Genomic DNA, 21359 nt, shown 5'->3' on the forward strand with positions numbered 1-21359 from the left:
AATATTTCCTTAAAAATATCAGTATCAAAATATTTATATCTCCTTTTAAGATATCAAATGACCCTCCGTGGCGCAGAGTGGTAAGCGGCGGTAATGCAGCCGAAGTTCTGCTCACGGCCGGAGTTCGATTCCAATGGAAGGAGGAAGTCGAATCTCCGGTAAAAGGGGTCGAGGTCCACTCAGTCTTCCATCCATCCGTGGTCGGTAAAATGAGTACCCGGCATACGCTGGGGGGTAAAGAAAGACCGGGGAAGGAACTGGCAAAACCACGCCATATATACGGTCTGCCTAGTAAACGTTGCAAGACGTCACCCTAAGAGTCGGAAACGACTCGCACTACAAGTGCAGGGACACCTTTTTTAAAAAAAATATCAATATTAATATTGACATTTTTTCCAAAGCGGAAAAAAACCCTGAATCTGTAAAAACAGCAGATAGTGTATAAAGAACAAACTCAAATTGATGCCAACCTATTAGGTCAATGGAATGCTTTTGAACCAACACCAGCGAATGGATCCCATTCCTGCTGGAGGGGCATTTAGTGCAACAAAAGTGGAACAAAACCCAAACAAGCCCAGAACATTGGTGGTATGAAAAGTTACAGGATTTCAGCAGGAAGGTATGCAACATACACTAGTTGGAAACAAAGCAGTATAACCACCCCAAAACTTTGCAGGTGCAAACAGTATTGAAAGTGGTATTGCACATAACCATCCCAATACAACTGTGAGCAGAAATCATCATGAACACACAATACAAAGGATGCCTGGAGAGGCCCACAGTCTGCATCAGCTCTGTGGTTTGTTTATTGGAGCAGGTGTGGGGAAACTTTGGCCCTCCAGATGTTGTTGAACTACAACTCCCATCATCCCTGGCCATTGGCTATGCTTGCTGGGACTGATGGGATTTGCAGTTCAACAGCATCTGGAGGGTCAACACAGCTGGTTGAGTTGCCACCTTTTTCTTTTGGCAGGACTCCTGTGTTATCAAAAGCTGTGCAACAGGCAGAAATTCAACTGCTGGAACTCTTACAATTGGAGCCCAGCTTCACATTGCACCTGAAAACCAAATGCTACTCCTGGGCTTCATTTCCTGTAATCTCCCATCTAGGTGCTACAATGTGGGGACAAATTATACTTAACAAAATGCACCCTCCTACACAGCTATTATTTAGGCACCCCCATCGCTGCTTAAACCTGGGAATCTACAGAGTTCTAATTAGGGTCACACTAATTGAGCCAACGCTCTCTGGTCTGAAGAGGAGACATATGTTAGTTGAGGCTGAAGCCAAGCAGGTTGGTATATGATCATTTTCTAAACATGAATTCCATAGGAAGAAGGCAGAACATATATAAAAACAAGCGTTGGGAAGACTCAATCCAGTATGTGTGTCTTTTCTTGCAAAAGGATCACAGTTCTGTAGCAAAGCACTTGAACTAGATCTCTAGTTCAGTTACTGATGCCTCCTGCTTTAAAGGATTAGATAGTGATGTGATCAGATTTGCTTGAGACCTCAAACGCTGCTGCCAGTCAGAGTATAGTATACTGAGCTAGATAATTGGTTTGACCCAGTTTAAAGCAGCTTCTCATGTTTTTTAAACTGTCTATTCTCCTGTGCCTTTAACCAGCAAAACGTTTCCTGGCATGGGGATAAAATAATGGGAAAGGATTCACCCACTTACCTGATCTGTGTGACCATCAGCTGCTAAAGGCACAGGAGCTGGACCAGTAAAAAAATGTGGCAGCTCTACTTTTTACTTCTTGAAAAAAGCAACTTGCTTTGTGAGCTTCAGCAAATGTTACGCATGATGTTCTTCTGTCTCTATAAAATGCGAATAATAAGTCCCCCTGCCTTGTGGACATGGTTTGGGAGGATTAAAGATTGTTTATAATTATTAGAAGCGTAATCCTCCTGAGCCAATAGGATTGTTGCTGTGACATGGGGTCTCAAGGGAGACAAGAAAGTGGGCCAATTTGTTTGTTCCCATTTGCTGCTACGACATGACAAGTTATAAACGGCGCCATTACAGCTTTCCTCAAATTATTTTTTCCTCCCCAAATGGCGATGCAGAACCTTTTAAAGTAATCCATGCCCACTGCCCCAATTACATCTACTGGCAGGATACTAGGATAGCCAGCTGCAAAACAATAACCGTTAAACTTGGCCTGTTCCTATTGTCTGAACTATAGAAATGAGCAGAGGTGAAATCACCCACTATTCGGTGTAGCTAGTTGAAAAGTTAGCAACCCTAATTGGGGACGTGAATTTGAGCTATTGGTGATTGATCACTGCATAAAATACAGTTTGTTCAAATTTAGCTGGAAAAGCCGTAAGGTACATATATTTCCATCTTTCTTGATTTAGTTTGTGTTCCCCAATTAGTCAATTAATTATTTTCTAATCAACTGATTGACTAATCACTTACACACACCTCCATTTAAATCTCTCTACAGATGCCCTCTAGACTTGGCAAGGAGCATCGGCTTTGGCTTTCAGAGTTGGTGCAAAGCAAGGGTAGGCGGAGGCAGAAATAGAAACTAGATCTGTGTTGAATGGCTAAGAATGTGCATTGAGCTATGCTGCCACTCTCTTCATTTTAAAGTATTTATCATTTCAGAACAGAGATGGACATTTTGTTCTATGTTGATGTCTGTGTTAGAAATAAACCATGCGCTGGAGGTCTGCATGTCAACTGTAGGCTCCTACTGGGAGGAAGGGCGGGATATAAATCTAATAAATACAGAAATAAATAAATATAATAATAATAAACTGTACATTGCAGCTGCATGCAAGCAATATAAAGTGCACAGCATTTTCAGGAGCATGAAGGATGCCAGCTGACAACTGGTGGACTCGTGGGACTAATTGTCTTCTTACAAGGTTTCATTGACAAATCCCAGTCTTGCCTTTTGTTCTTCCCCCTGCTTTGCATCTCATCCAACAGCTCCATAATCAGGAGGAGAAAGCAGCTGCTTGGAGGCAGACAGCTAACTCTCTGCCCTCTTCCAGGAGAGATGCGAGAGTGCAATGCCCAGGCTTTCTTCACATGAGACTGTAGATATACAGCCTGATAGCCGTTCCCTAGCCCTTCACCAGAGCTCAGAATTGCCCTATATATGGGCTCAGAGACTCTCCAGCTCACTGCCTTCAAGAAGCAGGGCTAATGCAGGCCAGGAGGGGAACACTTAGGTTGCTGTATTCTTCCCTGTGTGGCTTTCTGCCACCTCTGCCATTTCCAGAGAACTGGAAATGAAAAATGAAAGCCATCTGGGGTTTTATATTTGCTGGGTCAGAGGGACGGAGGGAGGGAGGAACGAGCAAGAATTTTGATTCCATTCGCATTTCAAACTCAATCTGTCAAATTTTCAGTTTCAAAAACAATATGAGAACCGAAACTCAAGCATCCTTCAAAATTCACACTTCTTCGAATTTTGCGATGCAGTTTGCCAGCCAAACATTGTTGACATATGTTAGGGGAAAGTGTGCCTAAAAACAAATAAATGAGTGAAAATAAGATGCAAAAATGCATTATATGATGAGATATGGCTTGCAGAAATATGTACATTAGTTAAAACTGCCTACAAAAATGTGTTTATTAGGAGAAATTCACACTAAAGTGCTGGAGAATCCTCAACAGGATTTTTTTAAAAAATCACAAGCTGCTGCAGTAATGTGGAGAACTGAATTTAAGATCTGTCAGCCCCTTCCATGTCATTATATGGGGTGAATTCACATCCAACAAATGATAAAATCCCCCCTCGGGTGTTTTTGTGACATACTCCATTAATTCTTTGATGCATCTCCAAACTTACCATCTTCAGTCTCTGGTTCCCTCACCACTAGTTTCTCATTTTCTGATTCCTGATCTTCTTCCTGGAACAGAGGAATTAAGCATAAATCTGTTGCAAAGCTACTATCAGCAAGACCTCCCTAAAAAACAATCTGAGCCCCACGTTGCAAATCACAGGGGAATTACAGGTGTCCCTGGAGATAAGGTGGTATATAAATAAATAAATAAACCTCACTGACAAGCATCCCCCATTAAATAGGTCCTGAGTTCGATTACACTTTTCTCCCCATTGCACCTCTGAGTATGTGCAGAGTATTTCCCTCACCATTGTACAACTGCAGCATGTTTCTACGCACTTTGGAATTAAACAGCAAGGGCTTCCTTCTAAAGCAGAAGCCCATAAAGCCTTGAGCCGTAGCATGTCTCTTTTGGAAAACTAAGAACTGCCCACGCCTCTCTTGACAATGTTCCTTGAAAACAGTCTAATTAAATAAAATTTTAGGATGCTCTAAAACCTAGAAAGCCACTGTCCGTGAGAACCATACTAAGCTAGATGGATCAGTGGTTTCATTCAGTGGGCAACTCTGCATGGTCCCTATTGGCTGTTTTCACTGCATCAATGCTTGAGGAATTTGGAATTCAGTATCTAAGAAAATCTCTTCCCACACTGTGTCCATCAGCAAAAACATCCACATATTGTTAGGGGGATAAGAACTGTCTTTTGGCCAGGCTAGGCTCTGAAAGCACATGATGTAGCAAGTCTCTGGTCAGCTCCTGCATGGCAGATGCCTGGGAACCCAGTGTGTAAACCTTGGCACTTCATGGAGGAAAGATGGGATATTTATTTATCTTTATATACCACCTTTCCTCCAAGGAGCTCAAAGAGGTGTACATGGTTCTCCCACCTCCATTTTATCTTCACAACAACCCTGTGAGGTACTTGGGATGTAGGCCCAAGGTCACCCTGCGAAATACGTAGGAAATGAACGAATGGTATCACTTTATGCAATCAATTTTTAATGAAAGCTTATTGCATTTGGCTAGCTTTGGAATAATTGGCATCACTAGTGCTTTCACTATTTAAATGACTGACCAAAAAATGAAATAAAATAAGGAGGGGTAACTAATGTAATTTGAGAGGATGAAGGCAAAAAATGTTAGTCTCTGACCAGTCTGGAAATTCAAGGAACTCTGTGGTTTCCAGTTCAGTTCAGTCTTCTGATCTTTTCTGCTCCACTGCATCTTTTTGTGTGTGTCCCCCTCATAACAAGCAGAGAAGGTTGGCAAAAGGAAAGCTCACAGTTCAGTGTAAGAGCACATGTTATGCAAACAAAAAAGTCACTGGTTCAATTCCTGGCATCTCCAGGTTGGGCTGGGAAGAACTCCTGTCTCAAGAACTCCCGCTGCTGCCCGTTGGAATACTCAATACTGAGCTAAATGGTGATGGACCAACAGCCTGACACAGTATAAGGGAGCTTCCTAGGTTCCTAGGACAAACTGGAGATCCGTTCTGAAGCACTTCCACTACACAGATACTTCAAAGCCTAAAGAATCCCAGAGGGCAATGTCCTGATGTCCCTTTTTCCCAGTTTGAAGCCTGGTCCAAAAGTGAGTTTTTAAAATATTTTCGGGCTACTCAGGCAAGCACAAAAATGCATGACTATATTCCTGAGGGTGCTATATTTTCCCTAACTCAAGGAGAAAAGTGAAACCAAGAGCGTTTCCAGACTGTCACTGTCTGAGGGTGGGATTCAATCACATGCCAGCAAATTCAGATTGTATTATTATTGTTGTTGTTGTTGTTGTTGTTGTTGGTATTATTGTTGTTGTTGTTGTTATATATTCAGCACTACAAACAAACTCGAATGACCTGCCAGGTCCAGAATGCAACTCCAATCCCACTGCAGTTTGTAAAAAAACAACTACAATAATGCAGTGGAAACACAAATACATCTAAATACAAATACTTATGCACACACAGCTGAAGTCAGAACTTTGTCCAGCAGATCAGGGCTAATGTCTAACTCAGAAGGCTATTCTGGCTCCCTCTCCTCAGCATGCTATGCTATAATACAGTCACTCCTGGAAAATATCTCTTTCAACAGTTGTCAAGGATAGGATCCGTTGGCCAGTGCTGGTTCGATAGCATTCCGTTGACGTAACAGGCTGGCATTGATTTGAATTCTCCCTGTATCTGCTAGCTACTGCTTTTACCAAACCACAGGGTTTTTTTGGTCAGAAAGGTATCAATATTAATATCAATATGTTTAAAGGAAATATCAATATTTTGAAGGAATATATTTATAAAGGAAATATTTATAAAATATCATTCTTATCAATGTTTTAGAGGCAGATTTTTTTTTTTAAAAAAGTCCATTTTCAAAAATAGCAGTGGAAATTCACTACAATAAAAGCAAATCCTCAGCAATTGAGAAAAAGTGAATTAACGGAAAATTCTGTACCAAATCCGAACAGGACAGAATTCTAGCTCATCCCTAGTCAAGGACCATGTGGAAGAGACATCATCTTGGACTAAGGCCAAACAGACCCAATCTTTGGAGGATCCAAGCAGGATGAATACTTAAAATCAAGAGTCAACTTCTGGCAGGAAACAATAGCAGAGAGCGTGTGTGGGTGGCACAGCTTACCTGACTTGTGGTTGGTCATACTGCCGCTGCTTATGGGAGGTGGAAAGGGAGGAGGGAGGTGGGAGTGAGGCCAGCACAGTGCAAATGCACCAGTAGGACTACTGGATGAACCGGGAGGTCTTGTGCAACAAACCCACTTCCCCAAAAGATTGGAAAATGACAGGAAAATGCACTAGGAATTGTGGGATAACACTTCCCCACAAGGCAGAATGAATGCTCATTAAATAGTCAACATCATCTTATCTCCCTGCAAACATATCACAATGAATGCTAAATTAACAGGCAGTCTGAAGGCACCTAGAACCAAACAATGCCCCCAAACTACAGCTTACTTGGTTCTGAGCTGAAAAAAAGAGTTCTCCAGAACTTCCCCCTCCCCTACTTTCATCACCTAAAATATTCCAGAGATGCCCCAGGAATTGTAGATTAGTGGTGCTTCCAGACATAGCGCATTTAGAAATCTTAAGAAACTCTCATCTCTACCACAAAATACTCATTTGACAGAAGAAAAATTGGCAATGCTCAGAACCAGAACCCTCCTCCCAAAATAACAGGCAAAATGTCTACACACACCTCAAAAAAATGGAACACAGACAAAACGAAAAAAAGAAAAGAGCAGGCAAACCCCTCCCCCTAAGCGGGTAACCCTTCCAACCAAAGCAAATATCGATTAAAAATAAAAATAAAAATAGGAAGAGGTAGGGGGCCTTGGCATGCACCAAGGGGGTGTCTGATGGTGCCATGTTGGAGAGACCCCAGTATTAATAGAATCATTGGGGAAATGGCAAACTCTGTTCTGTTCTATACATAGGTACTATTCTATGCATAGATTGAAAAATAATTATATACCTTCAGGGAACCCTGGGAGATATAGTTCTGTGGGCAGTAGACCAGGGAATTCCCAGCATCTGACTAAACTACTATCCCCAGGATTATTTAGGAATCACTGAGACCATAGTATTTAAATTGATTTTGTGTTTGGTTCTAGATTTTAAGATACCATCACTGGAGAAGCTGATGACTGGTAGCACTTTTGGCTGGTCAATCAGTTAGTGTCCCCCTCCCACCGCCTTTCGTAGACACACATGCACACACACACTTACTTCTTCATTAACACTTAGGTGCTGGAATGCGTAACAACAGGGCAGCAGGCAGCACACATTCTCTCTCCATATCTCTGCATCCCTGGAGAGGAGCAGAACAGCCAGTCAGATCCTAGGTGGCATGTGGGCCTGCCTGCTGCCTCCTCCCCAGCTCATCTAATCTCTCATAGTTGATTCAATGGGACAAGGCCTTTACAGCTGCTACCATTTGTTGTATTTGTAAATGATGGTGTGTGCATATAGAGGAAGAGTCACAGGAGGCTGCCAGCCTCAATTACGAAGACAGAGTCAAGCTGGAGAAGAGACAAAGGGAGCTAATACAGACATCTCCGGGTCAAGAATATGGAGAGAGGGATGACAAAACAGGAGCACTGTCCCTGCAGGAAAGGTCTTGGGGATTCAAAAAGCAGTTTGATAGAAACCAGAAATGTGCAGTATTGCCTGGAGGCCAGATCTGGATGAATGGTATCACCAATGGGGAATGTGCATTATTCATCAGCCTTTTTGGGTGCATCTTGCATTCTCTGGCCTCTGACTCACCAACCGGACACACACCCTGCATCTCCATCTTCTACACACGTGTCCTATTTTAGTCCATGCTTCCAAAAATGGAAGCTTCTTTCACCTCTTCGTTCATCTCTTTCTCAACCCTTATTTGGGGGAGAGGAAGTGTGATCTAGCAAGCTGGGATTTGCTTATGCATAGTTTTGGAAAGAATGCCAGTGAGGGGGCTTGGTCTGGTCCTCCTGCATAGTAAGGGATACACAAGACCAGTGAAATTCTGTCTCCATACATGGGGATTGTTATTCTGATCTTCTGGCTACAGTGTGTCAGTTTCACCCACCATTCAATTCACAGCCTTCAGAGAGGTTTAGATAAGACAGGCAGAGACAGACAGAGAGATTTAGACAAGATAGGCTGAAGCTAAGTAGGTCTGGGTCTGGTCAGTGGCTGGATGGAAGACAGTCTAGAAACCAGTGTATGTTGCCTTGATGGAAGAGGGGTGGAATATAAAAACAGTAAAAAAAAACTTTTGAAACTTTGCAAGAGCACATGAAAACTTGCTGCAAAATATTACACTTTGACTACTTGGAAAATGAATTTACAGAACAAAAATTCAGCTTTGCAGGAAGACTGGCTGTTCCTTGCAATCAAGATCAAGGTGTGCTGTGTACTGTGGCTTTTAAGAGAACACATTGAGACTGCCTGGGCGACCCCCACTTTAAGCTCCACAATACAATCTCATGCCACACAGAGGCTTTCTAAGAGTTATCAAGTCAGGTCACTCCTCTGGAACAGCTGTTTCACTGATGGGCAAAACAAGAGGGCAGAAATGCCCATTGGGGGAAAAGCCTTGATCCAGTTGGCAAGCAGCATGCAAAGGAGCATCAGCACAGCTTTTTTGGGTCATGGAGAGCATAGCATGCCAGGAGGCTAAAGCTCTCCCAGTGTTTGCTAACTGTGACTTTGCAAGTGACATCAACACGAATGGCAAGGAGCCTTTCCTTTAGGAAAGATGGAAACCTTCCTGCCTGAGGAAGAAAAGAAGCACAGATCTGGGAGCATCTGGAAGACTGCTACACACATAGACAGTTTGGACAGCTGCTGTAACAAAGATCCGTTTACTAGAGCAGCCTTTCCCAACCAGTGTGCCTCCAGAAGTTGTTGGACCACAATTCCCATCTTTCCTGACCATTGGCAATGCTGGCTGAGGCTGATGGGAGTTGTGGTCCAACAACATCTAGAGGCACACTGGTTGGGAAAGGCTTAATAAGGAGGCTTAATAAGGAGGCCTCCTTATCTAGCAGCTGCCCAAGGTACCGAGTCAGCTATAACTGGAGCTTGTGGATTTTGTTTTCTTTGTTTGCACCAATCCCATTTCTCAGCATTTCTCCAGCAAACTGCAATGTTTTCCAGCCAAATGTTTGCTCAGACTCTCCATGCTTGCTGCAGACATTTGCCCTTTGTGATCTTGTCTTCCGAAGCTGCACACTCAGGTGAAGTCAAGGAAGCCACTAAAGATAAAAAAAGACCCACCAGTCCAAATGGGAAGAGAACCCAGCATGCTGTAGTATCCTCTGCTTTAATCCTTAGGCAACTCTGCCCTGCAAAAAACTGCTTCTGTTGCCTATCGCCAATGATGCCTGATGTTGAAAAGGCATGAGGAAATCCAAATGGCATCAAGAAAGAGTGCATGGAGAAATGAGACTCTAGGAAGCTGCCTTATCCTGAGTCAGACCATCACCTAGCTCAGTATTATCTACAGTGGAGTGGGTAGAAGGTAGATCAGGATCTACTGGGTAGATCTCTGTGTGATTTGCAGTAAATTAGCAAAGATGTTTAATTCCCAATTGTTTAAACAATAACAACAACAAATGACTTTTCCCACCTAAATTAAGCTACTGAAATGAAGAAAAATAACTAGGGGCTTATCCACATGGGAGCATTTCTTCATAGCAAATACACAGCTTTTTCTGTTGTAATAGATTTGCAATGCCCACACTTTGTGCCCAATGGTAGCTTCAAATCCACTGTTTTCCATTCACACAAGTAGGCGTTCCTCTAGAAAGGATTAGTGTCACTGTTTTACTTCCTCTGGTGGTTCAGTTACTGGGCATGTGGATATATTTTTGACCTGCACAGTATTTCCACTCCCTCCTGCCACCTGAAGTTTGGCAGGTGAAAAGAAGATAACTCATGGCACCTTCTTTCTCTGCTGCCCCTTGCTTTTCCAAGTTAATTTTTCCCCAGTGGAAAAACAAAATATCATATTGATATTTTATATGAACTACCAATATCAATACTGATATTTTGAGAAAATATCTATATCAATATCAATATCAACTAAAGTAATGATAACAGAAGATTTATGCAACTTTACAGTTGACAATGTGGACATTGAACTTGTCAAGGATTATCAATACCTCAGCACAGTCATTAACCAAAATGGAGACAATAGTCAAGAAATCAGAAGAAGGCTAGGATTGGGGAGGGCAGCTGTGAGAGAACTAGAAAAGGTCCTCAAATGCAAAGATGTATCACTGAACACTAAAGTCAGAATCATTCAGACCATGGTATTCCTGATCTCTATGTATGGGCATAAAAGTTCGACAGTGGAAAAAGTTGATAAGAGAAAAATCAACTCATTTGAAATGTGGTGTTGGAGAAGAGCTTTGCGGATACCATGGACCACAAAAAAGACAAACAACTGGGTGTTAGAACCAATTAAACTAGAACTATCACTAGAAGCTAAAATGATGAAACTGAGGTTATCCTACTTCGGACACATAATGAGGAGACATGATTCATTAGATAAGATAATAATGCTGGGAAAAACAGAAGGGAGTAGAAAAAGAGGAAGGCCAAACAAGAGATGGATTGATTCCATGAAGGAAGCCACAGACCTGAACTTACAAGATCTGAACAGGGTGGCTCATGACAGATGCTTTTGAAGGTCGCTGATTCATAGGGTCGCCACAAGTCGTAGTCAACTTGGAGGCACATAACAACAACAACAACCAATATTCATACTTTTGAGGTGACTTTTTTTAAAAATCCACTTTAGATGTTTTCGGGGGGGGGGGAATGGGAAACCAGGCACAGAGAGATGTTACTTCAAAATTCTCTCTGCAAAGATAGGAAATATGAGAAAGTGATAAAAACCAATGGCAATTCCCATCACTAGTTACAAGGAGTGAAGGAAGTTTGCTTGGGAGGAAAGAAGGGAGAGCTGCAGCAAACTGTGAAGTGGGGAGGACAGAGCAGTCGGGAGTTGCTAGATAAACCACTGGAAACAAAATGGAATTCATGGGAGAGTTAGTGGACAGAGAAAGGGGAATAGCTGAAAGCGATAATTCACCTGCCCACTAAAAACCATTGAAGTGAACTGTCTGTAAAGACATGTGGAGCAGAGTGCAGCTGTATTGTTCAACTTTTTGTATTATCAGGGGATTGGGTTAGTACGGATTTACAGGGGGAAAACTGTGTGATAGCTTTTGTTTGCCAGTAATGTCATGTGAACCATGCAAATTATAAGGAGATGTGAGTAGCACCAAACACACAGTAAACCACCGTGTAGATCAGCCCGGAGTACATGTTTGTGTGAAAGGACTGTGAACTCAATCAATTTCTGTTACAGAAAACAAAGAATGTGTTCAGAGGCAGCCTGTTTTAATTCTGTTACGTCTTTTGCACCAGCTCTTGTTGGTAGATCTTGTGATTCTAGTAAAAAAAACCTGAGTAAATCTGACAGGCCTGAAGTCTGCCCACTCCTAGTCTCCACAGACAGGCAACAGTCCTCCAGGGCTTCAGACAGAGGTCTTTTCTTGGAGATGCTAGGGTCTGACCTCAGGATCATCTGCATGTAAAGCATGTGATTACCACTGAGCTGCACCCAACAGAATGGTGTGTGTGTGTGTGTGTGTGTGTGTCAAATCAGCTCTTGTTTATATGTCTTAGTTGACGGAAAGGAGATAAAGGAAATCATAGAATCATAGAATAGTAGAGTTGGATGGGGGCTATAAGGCTATCAAGTCCAACCCCCTGCTGATTAATGATATAAAACAGGAAATGAAAACTGAATTGATAGATATAAAAGACTATATTAAAACACAAGTGGATGAGATTAAAGGGACAATTGGGCAAATAAAGGAAGATGCAAAAAATACTAAAGAAAAGGTACAAATCTTGGAGAATAGAACAGATATATTAAATCTGGAATTAGAAAAAAACTTGGACTATATGGCTGTGACTGAATTGAGAAATAAAGAACATTGTTTGAGATTCCGTGCAATCCCTGAGGAAACAGGTGAAGACATCAGAGATAAAATTGTTAATGCTTTAGTAAAATTTCTGGATTTGAATGAAGATCGGATGAAATTTGAAATAGACAAAGTTTATAGAATTAATTCCAGATATGCAACAATGAAAAAAATTCCAAGAGATGTGCTTGTTCACTTTATAAAGAAGACGACCAGAGATATGGTATTACAACAACACTTTAAAAATACCTTTAAAATTGATGGTAAGGAAATACTGGTGATGAAAGAAATTCCTATTAGACTTTTACATAAGAGAAAAGAATATGCTTTCTTTACAGAAAAACTTAAGCAATGCAAAATTCAATTTAGATGGGATGTTCCAGAAGGAGTGATTTTTACATTCAGACAACAGAAATATAGATTGAATACTGTTCAAAAAGCAAGGGACTTCTTGAGAAAAGCTTCAAAAGACATGGAAGAAGACAAATTCAAAGATATGGATATAATTCCTGGGAAACAAAGTCAACAAGAACATGCAGAGGAGGGGAAGGAAGATGATGGATTAAAAGGAGCATCAGGCACATTTTAAAATACACGCTTAAAGATGGATTACAAATATCTAACTTGGAATATAAATGGAGCCAACACGGCGCAGAAGAGAAAGAAAGTGTTTCATTATTTGAAAAAATTAAAATTGGATATAATTTGTTTACAAGAAACTCATATTAAGAAGAAAGATTCCAAATATTTGATTTGTAAAAATTTGGGTGAAGAATTTATTTCGGCTGGACCAAAAAAAAAAAATGGAGTTGTTCTTTACATTAACCCACAATTGCTTCCTAAATTGGTATTACTGGATGATAGTGGTAGATTTGTGGGGGTTGAAATTACTTTACAGGGTACAAACATTTTGGTAGTGGGTATTTATGCCCCCAATGAAGATAAAACAAGGTTTTACACAGGACTTATGGAAAAATTGTCAGAGTTTTCATATGATCATTGGTGCATCATGGGTGATTGGAATGGGGTAATCTCACCAAAAATTGATAGACTTTCTGAAAAAAATATTAAAGAGACACAGGGTAAATTACTGAAGATTTGTTTTGAACTGATGGAACATTTAGAATTGGTGGATACCTGGAGATATATAAATGATAATGCAAAGGAATTTACTTATTTTTCAGAAAGACATAAAACATTCTCGAGGATTGATATGATTTGGATGTCTAAAATTCTAGCGAAGGATATTTTTAAAATGGATATACTACCAAAAACTTTTTCGGACCACAATCCTGTGATATTAACTTTAAAAAAAAAAAAATCTTGGATTTAGATGGAGACTAAATGAATCTTTATTACAGAATGACAAAGTAGTACACGAATGTAAGAAGAAATTAAAAGAGTTTTTTGAACATAATTTACATAAAGGAACAAATGAAAATATTGTTTGGGATACAAGTAAGGCATTTATGAGGGGATATTTTATTAAATGTAACTCTGAATTAAAAAAAAAGAAACAGAAAATGCAATTAATTTTGGAAGAAATAAAACAAAAAGAGGAAGAATTGAAAAAGAATCCAACTAAAGTTTCTATTGTAAATCAAATTAAAATGTTACAGAAGCAAGTATCAATGCTGACAGTTAGAGAAATTGAAAGGAAACTAAATTTTGCTAAACAAAGGACTTTTGAATTTGCAAATAAACCAGGGAAATCGTTAGCATATAAATTAAGAAAAGAACGACAAAAAAACTTATTTTAAAGATACAAGAAGGAGATGAGACGCTGACAGATAATGTAAAAATCAAAAAGATTTTTCATCAATATTATTCAACATTGTACAAGTGTCAGGAAATTCCATCTGAAAAAATAGAAGAGTATATATCTAAACAGAATTTGCCTAAAATTACAGACTTTCAGAGACAAGCTATTAATGGCCCTATTACGTCAAGACAGATATCTGAAGCTATAAACAAAATTAAATTAGGAAAGGCGCCAGGACCAGATGGGTTATCTGCAATGTATTATAAATGTTTGGAGGAAGAACTCTTGCTACCTTTACAGTCTACAATGAATTTTATTCTGCAAGAGGGAAAGATACCGGATAGTTGGAAAAATGCTAACATAACATTAATACCTAAAGAGGAGCAAGATTTAACTAAAACAAAAAATTATCGGCCAATATCTCTATTGAATAATGACTATAAAATTTTTACAATGATCTTGGCAGAAAGATTGAAAATAATATTGCAACAATTTATCCAGGAAGATCAATCAGGGTTTTTACCTAAAAGACAATTACGTGACAACGTCAGGAATGTCTTGAATGTGTTGGAATATTTAGAACAACGAAATGATAAACAAGCAGCTTTGATTTTTTTAGATGCTGAAAAAGCATTTGATAATTTGAATTGGAAATTTATGTTTCAGGTTTTGGAGCAAATGGATTTTGGAGACAATTTTATAAAATGGATTAGATCGATTTATACATCTCAGAAGGCTCAGATAATTGTTAACGGAGATTTAACGGATTCATGTGAAATACAAAAGGGTACAAGACAGGGATGTCCATTATCTCCCCTTTTATTTATTCTGGTCTTAGAAGTGCTGCTTAGAGATATAAGGCAAGATAAAAGGATTTCGGGATTAAAGATAAAAAAAGAAGAATATAAATTGAGAGCATTTGCTGATGATTTGATAATTGTACTAGAAAACCCTTTGGAAGGAATTAATGTATTGATGGACAAATTAAAAGAATTTGGACCGTTAGCAGGATTTAAGATCACCAATCAAAAAACAAAGATGTTGGTGAAAAAATTAACTTTAAGGGAACAGAAAGAGTTAATGGACAAGACAGATTTTACAATAGAGAAAAAGTTGAAATATTTAGGTATCATTATGACAAATAAAAATTCAAAGTTGTTTCATAATAATTATGAAAAATTATGGACAGAGATTAAGAAAGATTTGCTAAAATGGGATAAATTACAATTGTCATTAATGGGTAGAATATCTGTGATAAAAATGAATGTATTACCGAGAATGATGTTTTTGTTTCAAACAATACCTGTAATATCCTCTGATTTACCTTTTAAACAATGGCAAAAAGATATCTCTAAATTTGTATGGCAAGGAAAAAAACCAAGAGTTAAATTTAAACTACTACAAGATGCCAAAGAAAGAGGAGGACTGGGATTACCAAATCTGAGACTTTATTTTGCTGCCTGCTGTCTAGTCTGGATAAAGGAATGGATCTTATTGAGGAATAAAAGACTATTGGATTTGGAGGGCCATAATTTGAAGTGGGGATGGCATGGATATCTATGGTATGACAAAGTAAAAGTAAATGTAGACTTTAACAATCATTTTATAAGACGTCCTCTGTTGAAAATATGGAATAGATATAAATCAAGGTTTTATTCGAAAATACCATTATGTGTCTCAAGTCAAGAAGCATTTTACAGAAGAGAAATGGCTGGAAAAGAGAAATGGTTAACTTATCAAGAACTATTAGAAAATGTACATGGAGAATATATAATGAAAGAGAGAGAACAACTGACAAAGGAAGGATATAGTTTTAAATGGTTTGCCTATTTACAATTGTTAGAAAGATATAAAATGGACAAGAAAATGTATGGGTTTGAAATAAGTAAATCTGATTTTGAAATAGGATTGTGTACAAATGATGAAAATATAATTGCGAAAATGTATAAACTCTTACTGAAAATGGATATGGAGGAAGAACAAGTAAAAGAGTGTATGGTAAAGTGGGCAAAAAATTTTGGTTATAACATACAAATGGATCAATGGGAAAATATGTGGAAAAAAGGCTTGAGATTTACACTATGCTATAATCTTAAAGAAAATTTCTATAAAATGATGTACCGTTGGTACATGACTCCAGAAAAGTTGTCAAAAATGTATAGTAATGTTTCTAATGTTTGTTGGAAATGTAAACAACAAGAAGGATCATTTTATCATATGTGGTGGCTGTGTAAAAAGGCAAAATTATTTTGGGCACAGATAGGTAGGAAGATGCAAAAAATTCTAAAGATAAATATTCAGTCAAAACCAGAATTTTTTTTATTGGGTTTTATGGATAAACAAATAGAAAAGAAATATGGAAGAATAATATTATATATGATTACGGCAGCAAGATTATTATATGCACAAAAGTGGAAAATGGAATCAACACCAACAACGGAAGAATGGCTATTGAAATTAATGGACTTAGTAGAAATGGATAAATTGACATGTCTACTTAGAGAAAAATCGACAGATACATTTCTTAAGGAATGGAAGCCTCTCTTAGACTTTTTGTTGAAAGATCAAAATAAAATGATGATATTGGGATTTGACGATTAACTAAGACAGCCTATGGAGAAAAGTGATCCTGTATGTATACATTAAAGGACAGGTTTGATGTATATTATATACTTATAGCTGATCTGCGACAAATCGGAAGTCAACTATTTTTTTTTTGTATTGTTATGTTTTTTGACTTTGTTTTGTTCGTCTTTTGAAAAATTTGAATACAAATTATTAAAAAAAAAAAAGTCCAACCCCCTGCTCAATGCAGGAATCCAAATCAAAGCAGTCCCGACAGATGGCTGTCCAGCTGCCTCTTGAATGCCTCCAGTGTTGGAGAGCCCACTACCTCTCTAGGTAATTGGTTCCATTGTCGTATACCTCTAACAGTTAGGACGTTTTTCCTGATGTTCAGTTGAAATCTGGCTTCCTGCAACTTGAGCCCATTATTCCATGTCCTGCACTCTGGGACGATCGAGAAGAGATCCCGGCCCTCCTCTGTGTGGCAACCTTTCATGTACTTGAAGAGTGCTATCATATCTCTCCTCAGTCTTCTCTTCTCCAGGTTAAACATGTCCAGTTCTTTCAGTCTCTCCTCATAAGGCTTTGTTTCCAGTTCCCTGATCATCCTTTTTGCCCTCCTCTGAACCTGTTCCAGTTTGTCTACATCCTTCTTGAAGTGCGGAGACCAGAACTGGACACAGTACTCAAGAGGAGGTTTAACCAGTGCTGAATAGAGGGGAACTAATACTTCGTGCAATTTGGAAACTATACCTCTGTTAATGCAGCCTAATATAGCATTTGCCTTTTTTGCAGCCACATCACACGGTTGGCTCATATTCAGCTTGTGATCAATGACAATTCCAAGATCCTTCTCACATGTCGTATTGCTGAGCCAACTATCCCCATCCTATAACTGTGCATTTGGTTTATTTTTCCTAGGTGTAGAACTTTGCATTTATCTCTGTTGAATTTCATTCTGTTGTTTTCAGCCCAATGCTGAAGCCTATCAAGGTCCCTTTGAATTTTGTTTCTGTCTTCCATGGTATTAGCTGCCCCCCAATTTTGTATCATCTACAAATTTGATAAACATGCTCTGTACCTCCTCATCCAAGTAGTTAATAAAAATGTTGAAGAGCACTGGGCGCAGGGCCGAGCTCTGTGGTACTCCACTCGTTACTTCCGCCCAGTTTGAGAAGGAACCATTGATCAGCACTCTTTGAGTACGATCCTGGAGCCAACTGTGGATCCATCTGATAGTTGTTCCATCCAACCCACATTTAGCTAGCTTGCTAATCAGAATATCATGGGGCACTTGGTTGAAAGCTTTGCTGAAGTGGAGATATATTATGTCCATAGCATTTCCACAGTCTACAAGGGAGGTTACCCGATCAAAAAACAAGATAAGATTAGTTTGGCAGGATTTGTTCTTCATAAATCCATGTTGGCTTCTAGTAATCACTGCATTGTTTTCAAGGTGCTTACAGACTGACTGCTTTATAATCTGCTTCAGAGTTTTTCTAGGGATTGATGTTAGGCTGACTGGTCTGTAGTTCTCTGGTTCCTCCTTTTTGCCCTTTTTTAATATAGGGACAACATTAGGTCTCCTCCAGTCATCCGGCAGTTCACCAGTCATCCACGATTTTGCAAAGATAATAGAGAGCGGTTCTGAGAGTTCTTCAGCCAGTTCCTTCAATACTCTAGGATGCAGTTTATCGGGCCCTGCCATTTTGAACTCGTTCAAAGTGATTAGGTATTCCTTGACTGTTTGTCTATCAGTCTCAAGCTCCAATCCTGCCCCTTCCACTTCATGTTTCCTGAGAGGGCCATAGACCCTTTTTTGGGAGAAGGCTGAGCCAAAGTAGGAATTGAACACTTCTGCCTTTTCATTGTCATCTGTTATCATTTTGCCATCCTCATTGAGTAGCTGTGCAACCATTTCTTTTCTCTGTCTTTTACTATGGACATACCTGAAGAAAGCTTTTTTGTTGCTTTTAGCATCCCTTGCTAGCCTCAGCTCATTCTCAGCTTTAGCCTTCCTGACACCATCCCTGTAATTCTGTGATACGTGCCTGTACTCTTCCTTTGTGGCCTGGCCTTCTTTCCACTTCCTGTATGTGTCCTTTTTTGTTTTCAGGTCCTCTCTAAGCTTTTTGTGAAGCCACATTGGCTTCTTCTGCTGTTTCCCCCCTTTTTTCCTTGTTGGAATTGCTTGCCATTGAGCTTCTCCTTATTGACTATGCTTAGTAACACTGTTGTTTGAATCTCTATCTCTTGGTGGCTTTCTCCAGTCACTGTTTTGTAGAGAGTTATAGATACTGCTATAGACCTGCAAAGCGGACATGTTTGACCAGGCTACTACCACAATTTGGGATTAGCTACTGGCCAGATGAAAAACTGGCAGGTATAACTTGACATGTAAACTACACCTGCTGAAATTCTCTCTTCTGAACTATTAAAGGTCCAGCAGACCATCATCCCCATCCTCTTTTGCATCTGGCCACCCAAATTTTAACCCCTCTATTTCCTCCTAACTTTTGTTCTTGCCAGTGTATAGTGCAAACCCAAACATGTCTACTCAGAACTGAGTGCCACTGAGTTCAATGGGACTCCTAGGAAACATAGGATTGCAGCCATAATCTAATGTGGTATCCAATATTTATGTCATTACTGAGTTATTCCCAAGTAATGCCATTGGCAATTATAAAGACATTTGCAAGAGCAAATAAACCAGAGTTCCTTGCAGGAGCTTAGCTTATTTAATTTAATTTGATAAGCAAGCTGCATTTTACAAGCACTAAAATAATTCTAAATAAGATTAGAAATGACAAATACAGCAGAACAAAAAAAGATTAGAAAGAAAACTGAAATTAAATATTAACATAATAAAACTTTAAAATTAAAAGAGAATAATTTATACAATTTTTGTGTGGGAAATCTATTTTGATTTTTTAAAAAAATAATAATGCTGCACCCTGATGTCCCCCTGCTCCATTCTTTTTTCCTTTGCTTTCAGCCTCAGTCAGAGATTGGGGGTTCTGTTATTAATGTTAGAGAAGAATAGACTTTCTGGGTGATGGGGAAAGCCAGGGTCTGCCTCTTTTGGACACTTTCACATGTGACAGTTATGGGAATATGACAGAGAATGGAATAGTGGCCAGATGACCACCATCCTATTTTAGTTTCCTTGCTGAATCCGTCTACCCATCTATCATTAGACTATATAGATTAAACTGTAATCTCTTTTTAAGTGGATAGTGAGCCTCATGTTATCATCTGATTTATTTCCTACAAGCCCCCAAATACAGGCCACCATCTAACAGCTTCAGGTGAAGTTGCCAGATGTTCCTTACAGAAGAAGGAAAGCAAGTCAGCTCTGTGAGATGCTTTAAAATAAATAATTCAAAGCACAGAGACGCCAGAGGAGGAATCTGTGTGATCAGGGCATGAAGGGAATGCAAACACCCAGCTATGAAGGGGGCATTTAAGAGGAAAATCACAGCTTGGAAAGTAACTCTTGGCTTATAGCACTGAAGCATGTAACACATTGCCATTTATGGCTCTGCTTTCTGACCCAAGCCTGATGCAAGATACTGCAAGAAGGAAAAGACGAGAACCAAGTCTGGAGTAAAGGCATGCTCCATGAGTGTGGCCAGAGAGACTGTTGCATTGTGCCCTGTTCCCTTTCACCCTTATTCTGCATCTATTCCAGACCTTTGCAATAATCACAGCTGATCTGAGGGGAGCTGAGGGGCCAGTGCAGGGGGCGCCTTTGAAAAGGGATGAAGTCTCCTCTTGTCTAGCAGGCACAAGAAGTGTGGCTGCTAAGTACACAGTTAAGCGGGAGGGGGGAGTGTATTCACAGGAGAGGTTACGGATATCTTGTATGGGCATGGGCACGGGTCAAGGCTATGGCTCAGTGGCAGAGCATCTGCTTTCCATGCAGAAGGTGTCCCTGGTTCAATCCTTGGCATCTCCAGATCGGGCTGGGGCAGAATCCTGCCTGAAATCCTGGAGAGCCACTGCCAGTCAGTGTAGACGATACTGAGCTAGATGAGCCAGTTTCCTATATTCCTATGTGTGTGTACTTCAGTAGACACTTCACATGTTGAAGACAGAATACCATGGAGAACAGGGGAGGAGGCACACTCGGCGTATTTCTTACGGAGGATACAGTTATCAAGGAGAGCTGTGTTTTACTTCAGCTGTCGGAGGCGGTATGCCTCCTAATGCCAGTTACCGGGCAACACAAGAGTGGATGGTGCTGTTGTGTTCGAATCGTTCCCATAGGCATCTGGTTGGTCACTTTGAGAACAGGATGCTGGACTAGATGGATCTTTGGTCTTATCCAGCAGGGTCCTTCTAATGTTCTTATTAGTCTCACTCAGGCATTCAGCTTCGTGTGATCCCAACTTGTGTAGGCTCCCTGTGACATTCAGAACCCTGCACGATCAGGGTTCTAAATTGGGCAGAGAACCTACACGAGTCCTATAGACTCCTTGCTTCAGAAGCTCACCTTCCAGCATGTAGAAAGTGGTGACGGGGATGCGGCAGAGGGACAGCAAATGTGGTCCTACTCTTCCCTATCATATGATTACCAGTGAACGTAGGCAACTAGATGCAAATGTATACAGGGCTCCAGTAGCTTTAACTGTGGTTTCAAAGAAGTGAGTTGGGTAGCTGCAGATTCTGTTTTATGCAGATGTAGGAAGAAGTTTTACCTCCTCAAAATTCCTCATCCACATGACTTA

At 39.9% G+C, this 21359-nt stretch overlaps 1 protein-coding gene across 3 annotated transcripts in view; it reads right to left on the minus strand.

The window, feature by feature from the left end:
• MXRA7 (matrix remodeling associated 7) overlaps positions 1-21359 on the minus strand; it is a 91341-nt gene that overhangs the window by 35056 nt on the left and 34926 nt on the right. For all 3 annotated transcript variants that reach the window (XM_061616332.1, XM_061616334.1, XM_061616333.1), the window contains exon 2: positions 3814-3874. In XM_061616332.1, coding sequence (XP_061472316.1) covers positions 3814-3874 — 61 coding nt within the window. The remainder of the gene's footprint in view (positions 1-3813; positions 3875-21359) is intronic.

This window comes from Rhineura floridana, chromosome 3, assembly GCF_030035675.1.
Source record: "Rhineura floridana isolate rRhiFlo1 chromosome 3, rRhiFlo1.hap2, whole genome shotgun sequence".
Classification (NCBI taxonomy): domain Eukaryota; kingdom Metazoa; phylum Chordata; class Lepidosauria; order Squamata; family Rhineuridae; genus Rhineura; species Rhineura floridana.